At 37.6% G+C, this 7,370-nt stretch overlaps 1 protein-coding gene across 1 annotated transcript; it reads right to left on the reverse strand.

Moving 5' to 3' along the window:
- Positions 1-1,985: 1,985 nt before the first annotated feature.
- On the reverse strand, positions 1,986-2,876 carry LOC113227345 (piggyBac transposable element-derived protein 2-like). The gene has a single exon (XM_026460237.1). The coding sequence runs from the start codon at positions 2,874-2,876 to the stop codon at positions 1,986-1,988; it is 891 nt and encodes a 296-aa protein (XP_026316022.1).
- Positions 2,877-7,370: the final 4,494 nt, after the last annotated feature.

Below are 7,370 nucleotides of genomic sequence, written 5' to 3' on the forward strand. Positions count from 1 at the left end.
CACCATTCTTTACTCTAAATAAAATTGATTAAACGTTTAGTGTGTTGAATTAGAATTATTTGGAAAAAACTTTAGTTTATACAATACAGTTCCATGTATCTTTTTTTATAATACCAAGTGACGGGACGATCAAGTCGTGCGCCTGGTGGTAAGTGACACGCCTATCCATAACGGTTGCAGTGCCATTCAGAGCTTTAAATCGCAAAGATCTTTTGGGCACTGCCACTGCGACCGTCACCCAAGACATAAGCCGACAAAACCCATGTGCCTGTGTTTACAAGGGTAACGGTGCAATTTCACCAGCACCCTTACCCTTCTAAACCGGAAAGCAGTAATGCTCACATTACTGCTTGGTGGCAGAAATAGGTAAGGTGGGTAACTTCCCTGGGCGAATCCTTTCACAAGGAGCTCTTCTGCTACTAAATCTAATCTGTAATTGTATCAGTGTAAAGTGAATTTTAAAAAAAGGATTGTAATAATTTAGTTTGGACTCTTTACAGGTCCCAAGTCAGTCAAAGTGACCATGAGACATGTAAAGGGCCCGAAATGTTCGTTTGTTTGAAAAAACAAATATACGCGATTTAAATCCGGAAAAATAGTTTCATTTCCATGTGTAACAATAATTGTTTATTTCTGCCACAAAAAAAAACTAAGTATAAACTAATAGAATTTTGTTAAAATATAACATTTGTAAGTCACGAGTATACTGAAATTCCCAACAAATAAATATTAACCTACCAAAGCTAATCTCTAACAAAGAAAATAATGCAAAACGTCCAACTGTGTTTTAATTTCGTCAGAAACCCGTATATATACTGTCCAATAATGGCGTATATATACGAGTAAAGAGAGGAATTTCAATCGGACCATCTTCGCTGCAACTCAAAGGAAACAAAGCACAAAAAAGAATAAAATAAGAGGACTTCATAGTAGATGAAAATACAATTTCCATTTAACGAAACGTCTTTCAGGTTATCAGGCAAATTGCATCGAAATTTTCATCAGCTTTAAAAATTCAAGCCAGATTATGAAAATTATTTTTTCGTAACCCCCTATTGGGGGCCCCCAATAATTGCCAAAAAAAAACAATCCACGCTACCGTGAGCTCTCGATCCAATAACAATAAAAACGGCCGTAAACCAAGTATTATTTATAGCCCATTCACTTCCTATCGCCAAACTTGCTTTGCTCGTAACTCTTAGCTTATGAAGTAGTGATATGGACACTAATGTACGTATAGGTTAGAAAGAAAATTAAGTATAGCACCTATTTGTATAATATATATAAAATCTAAGCCCTTTACCAAGTTTGCGCTCTATTATTATTATATATGTCAAGTACTTGTTGAATACAGTAGTTTTCTTGTAAAATTGCGAGGTAAGTTTGTGTGTTTTTTTTTGTATCCTGAAAATGTTTAGGAATCGTCTTTTTACACCGTATTGTAATCAGTGTATATCCTCAATTGTACTATATATTTTTTCCAAAGTAATTGCATCAACACTTTCACCTTTATGCGCAATCAACCACAGCCATTTGAGGGCTAAAGTAGAATATCAGCGAAGAAAATGCGCTTCATAGTTCTTTCGTACTTGAATCATAGAAATATTTCAACATATTTCGTACAATATTATTATTTTGTATTTTGTTTTATTTTATAGTATTGATTGTCATATAAATTTATTTTGTTTTCTTTTCTACAGTTATGTTCTTTAACCCATATATGCCCAGAACTATTTTTGGTCTCCGATTTCTTTCATTTTTGGATATGTGAGTACCTGAAGGGTTCTTATGATGAATCCAAAAGAATATATGAGGTGGGTGGTGGGGGGATCCTTTTTTTTTAATGGGTCGATAACGACCCCTGGGTCAAATATATAGTCAAGTATTATATAGCTCATGTCATTGTCTTTGTTACCTGGATCTAATATGTTAATGCCGAATAAAATGCTATTATTGTAAATCAACTTTTTATTTACTAACAAAACTTAAGAGTGAAAGAGAGAGAAACATTTTGCATGCAAATTGACGCCACATTTAGTACACGCTGTAACTGTTTTATTTTTACAGAAAGCACATCGAAGTCTCTTCACAGCCTTTTCGATCATGTGCTCCGAATTGTGTTTCCGCACCGAATAAGGTACAGTGGTTTGTATCTTTCGTGTGGGTCCGGGTTGAAGCTTTTCATTTCCATAGTTCTGCAGCCATACGCGGGTAATGCTCCTTCGAAACTCAAGAGTGTCGATGTCACTCCGGTACTGGCGAGCTAGAAGTGTGGCATTATTTACCGCGACGTCAATAAGCCAAAAAATAATAGGTGTATACCACTTCTTGCCTCTCATTGCAATCCTATAGACGCCCACGTTGGCGTCCAGTCGATCCACACCTCCCATATATTGATTGTATTGAGAAATCAGGTATGGTTGCGGAATATCGATTCTTGATTTTAGGGCAGCTGAGTACCTTTTCGCCTTTTGTATGGGATGTACCCCATGTTCACTAGACAATAGTGTTACAACACTATTATCGTGCCACCTAACAGCGCATATCCCGTTTGTTTCATCCAATTGGTAATCGTAGTACCCTCTTTCTTCTTTTTGGCATTTTTTCATGTCCTTTAGTGGGCAGTTTTCAATTCGGTTATTCCGCACCGTCCCTGTTAAGAACACGTTTTTTTCTTTGAGCTCGCTAACCAATGGCAGTCCAGTAAAAAAATTGTCGCAGTAGACAGAGAAAACTGTGTCGGGATACTCCTCTTGTACTTTAGTTATTAGTTTCTTGATAACATAACGTCCCAGTCCTGTATCGACACGCTCTGAGCGCCCTTGGTAAGGATCAGCAATCAGACAGTAACCCAATCTCGTCGCAGCAATCCACATTTTGAACCCAAACCTTATTGGTTTCCCTCTGATATGTTGTTTACAACCATGTCTACCGTAATACGGAACCATGGATTCATCAATACTTATTTCTTTTTCAATAGGAGCATACTGTAGAAATTTAGCATTTAGCATATCAATAAGCGGGCGTACTTTTGCCATCTTGTCATTTTCAGATAGTTCTGAGTTATTGGCTACATGGAAATAACGCATTATTTCTTCGAATCGATTTCGACGCATACTGTTTGCGACAAGAATATTGTGAGTATCTTTATTACTCTCCCAGTACATGCGGCGTCGCGGCAACGGAGCATAACCGGACAAAATAAGAATACCAATAAAGCAGTACATTTCTCTGTCAGATAAAGAAAATTTTGTATTTCCTGATTGAACAGCATATATTACTGTTTGTCTGACTAAATATACAATAACGTCTCGATTGAAAAACATTTCAAAAAACGTGACTGGGTCAGTATTTTCGCATAAAATTGTTACAGACCTAGGTAGCGGTATGTTCCACTCACGATTGAGCGGGGGAAGATCTTTTTTCACCCAGGTGCGCCCACCCGCTTGGTGTTCAGTATTCGTTTCTCGCCACCTGCCACGCCCTCGTTTGCGGTTGCTACCGCGGGACCTTCCACGGGCTCTTGTACGGGCTGTTTCTCGAACCGTTCCTCGAGCCGTTCCTTGGGCCATTCCACGGGACGTTTCACAGGCCATTCTACGGGCCCTTCCACCCGCTTTTACCACCAGAGACGATGGTGCGATATCTTCTAGTTCCTCATCCTCGCTGGAAGTGGTATCCTCAGCTAAAGGACGTCTCAAAATAATACTTGCAGGTGCGAGTAGCTGTCGACGAGATAAGTGATGAAAATATACATCTTCTTCATCGCCAGAATCACCGTCAGATACCCTACCACTACCTGGCGGCTCAATAAAAATATCAACACCTCGTGTCTCATCATCGGAGTCTAAATTTTCTAGCTCGTCTATTATCTCATTCGTCGTAAGCAATTTTCGAGACCTAAAAATAAAAAACAGCAATTAAATATATATCTTCCCACAGGGTCGTTAACGACCCATAAAAGTTGTGACAACGATCTAAGTCTTAAAAAATATCTATTTTCATAAGTTTTCAATATTATAAGATAGGTAAACTATCCCATTTTGTAATAAAAACAACATAACACGTACATTTTTAAATAAAAAAAATATACTTACATTTTTCTCAGCAAGAACACACTTTTTTAGCACCACTAAACGAGTTATGTCTTGAACTTACCCCACAGATTACAAAATTGACTATTGAACTAAATTACCTATTTGTTTTGGAAGATAATACATTTATTATTCGATAGATGGCTCTAGGTGGTGCAAAAAAAGCGTTTTCGTGAACATACTCACGCGTTTTTTAAAACCTGTTTTACAGGACAAAATCGACCCAATGGGCATATATGGGTTAATGGATTGTAAGTTAGAAATCATTTCATAGTAGTTTATGTGTGGCTTTAAAATACAATTGAGGTTTCCAGGCGAGTTTCATAAATACATCTCACGAGTGTTTTAATGCCCAATTATGTACAATTACATACACTGCTTTTCTACACACATATTATAAGCTCTATATGATGTGTTCAGGAACCGCACGTTACGACTGGTGAAATAGCGGCAAATAAAAACTTTTCTCACGCATATCACACAACCATAGTTTTTATTTTTAATTCATAGACAAACTAGAATCGGCCCCAACAATTATATCGTTCTTTTCGACATCAGGCAACGTGTGAAATTGTCAAAATTGTTTGCTACTGACATTTCATTTCAAATAAAACTTCATCTCCATAACCGTTCGGCCACGGAGGCAGTGAAAGCTAATCTGCGAATAACAATTTAATGTACAAATCGACTAGATTGGTACTTTAATTAAAAACAAATATTTCAATAGACTTTTTTTATGATTCCAAGTATCGTGTGCTAGGTGGTAAGCGACAGGCCTATTAATCGCAAAGATCTGAGGGGTAATGCCACTGTGCTCGTCGCCCTGAGATATAAGACATTAATTACTGCTTTGCGGCAGAAATAGGAAAGGTGAAGACATAAGTTGACAAGTCCCACATGCCTATAATTTCACCTGCACTTATTACTGCTTCACAGCAGAAACTGATAAGGTGGCATTACTTCTCTGGACGAACTCTTTCACAAAGAATAGACAATTGCCCCAGACAGGTATGTTACTGTTGGACCGTAAAATACTTACGTTAGTACTGACTTTTAACAGTGATGTTCGTATTGCGCGAAGAAAACAATTTGTCTCCAAATTTCATCGGGAGGGCCCAAATCTAAGTAACATTTATGCGAATACAAAAACTTTTCAGGTAGAAAACAGCCCTTACAATGTCAACCGCAAAAAAGGTTAACCAAATCTTGGAAACTACTAAAAGTGTAATAGCCACCAGTAAAACTTGTGTCCCTTCTGATTTATGAAAAAAAGAGAAAAAAAAAGAAATTTACGACCCTTGGTCAGCAGCGCTTGTTATCTGTATTAGATACTTTATTGGATTGAGTATGGATATCGTAAAGGATTTATGGGTGTAATATTTCCTTGTCTTGAAGTGTGAACTTGGCTTTATTTTTGTGTAGGAAATATTGGGGAGCAACATATATCAATTGTAAAAAATTATGACTGTCCATACAAATCCGTCCTTATTGTGATACATAAATGCATGGAAAACGATTTTTTGTAATTTTTACTATATATTGTTCATTTATTAATCGACTTCGAAAAAAAGGAGGAGGTTATACGTTCGGCTGTCTGAATGTTTTCGATGTAGACCGATTTTGAATTTTTTTTGTTTGAAAGGGTACACTTTCGTGGTGGTCCCATTGTCACTAGGTCAGAATGTGATAAGGGGATCCATGAAAATCGAAGAAAATCCTCATATTTTATAGCATACCGATTTCTCTTATCAATTGTGGACCGATTTTGAAAATTCTGGTTCCTGATGCCGACGATGCTGTTCCGGGTTCGTTTCGGCTATCACAAATTAAAAAAATATTTTCCGCAAATAAAAGTCGACTTTTCACTTGACACAATACATTTAATCAACAAATAACCGTCACCATGACAACCAGAAAAAAGTATAAAATGTACAAACGAGTCCGTAACAGTCCCATTGTCACCAGGAATTTAGAATCTATAGTGGAACCCATGGAAATCGAAAAAAGCCGATAAGCAAACTTTCGAGGTCGGCTTTATTTTCAATGAAAAAGTTATCCATTATACTTTTATGTTCCACAACATAGTTGGACCATTTCAGTACTCAGGAAATGTACCCTGATTCATTGTTTTTTTTTTGCAATGGCAAGCAAGGTAGTATTCAAGGGACGAGGAGAAGGGTTGCTTGTCATAGAAAGGGATCATCGTCAAAGTCTTATAGCTTTTATTTATTTCCTTAACAATAGCATTAACCCATAACACAAGAGGACTGTTAAGGTAGGCGTCCACAGATCCGCAGCCTGTCGGTAATGCCGACGCAGTTGGTCGGAAAGGCAACTTTTCCGATGCCTGCCGACGACGTCATACGGATTGCGTATTAGTGGACGCAACCCGTGCGCGCACCGACGCGCCGTACCGGCCGTCATTTACTATTTGTTAAGAAGAGTAGTAAATTTAGCATGAGACATTCGGAAACACTGGAAGAATTCGTCGTTTAGCAAATCAGGGAATAGCGTATGATATTCTCCATGTTGCGATCTCTTCTTAAGTATGTCATGTATCCAGATATCATGTTTCCATTTTTCTCTTCTTTCTTCTTTTGCCAACTAACAAACCACCACGAGAAATTGTGAGTGTAACACACAAGTTACACTCGTTCGCTCGCTACAAAAAGTGGCGTTGGCAATCCGATAGCTAGTAGTTGCGTAGACAATCCGATTGCTGCGGATCTGTGGACGCCTACCTTTAATCTCCATATTATAGATCATAACTCTGAAAAGGGTCAAAATTCCGTCTTGGATCTAGATGGCGCTGATTAATAACCTGGAAGGGGTTTATATTATGTAAATGGCCGTGGATATCCATTAATTCCTCTTTCATGCGAAATATAAGAAGTCTGTTTTTTTCCGTAGTGTTATTGAAACATCATGATCATATGATCATGAGCTAAAATTGTTTTCTAAACTTTGACAAATATGCGTGACAATAGATGGCATTGTGTGTTACAGACTAATTTATAAATTAACACTTCCTAATATATGTAGATGGTGCTAATCCTAAACAAAATAAAAGCGTAGCCGGCACTATACATGAAAACCTGTGCAACAAGCGCCATCTAGTTGATTTATTTGTTACCACTACAAATTAGACTAGCTTTGATAAATTGCAGCTTGTCAATGTAAAACAAATTAGTTACAAAAATGGATATTGTGTGCTCGGCGACTATGCTTGTAGTGCGGTTGCTGTGACACTCATTGTTTTAAATAGCAAAGATCTGA

The sequence above is a fragment of the Hyposmocoma kahamanoa genome, unplaced genomic scaffold, assembly GCF_003589595.1.
Source record: "Hyposmocoma kahamanoa isolate Upper Pololo Valley unplaced genomic scaffold, ASM358959v1 210, whole genome shotgun sequence".
Taxonomy (NCBI): Eukaryota; Metazoa; Arthropoda; class Insecta; order Lepidoptera; family Cosmopterigidae; genus Hyposmocoma; species Hyposmocoma kahamanoa.

Bases quoted from the DNA above. Each gene is read 5' to 3' on its own strand.
- LOC113227345 (XM_026460237.1), bottom strand. From the start codon at position 2,876: ATGTGGATTGCTGCGACGAGATTGGGTTACTGTCTGATTGCTGATCCT.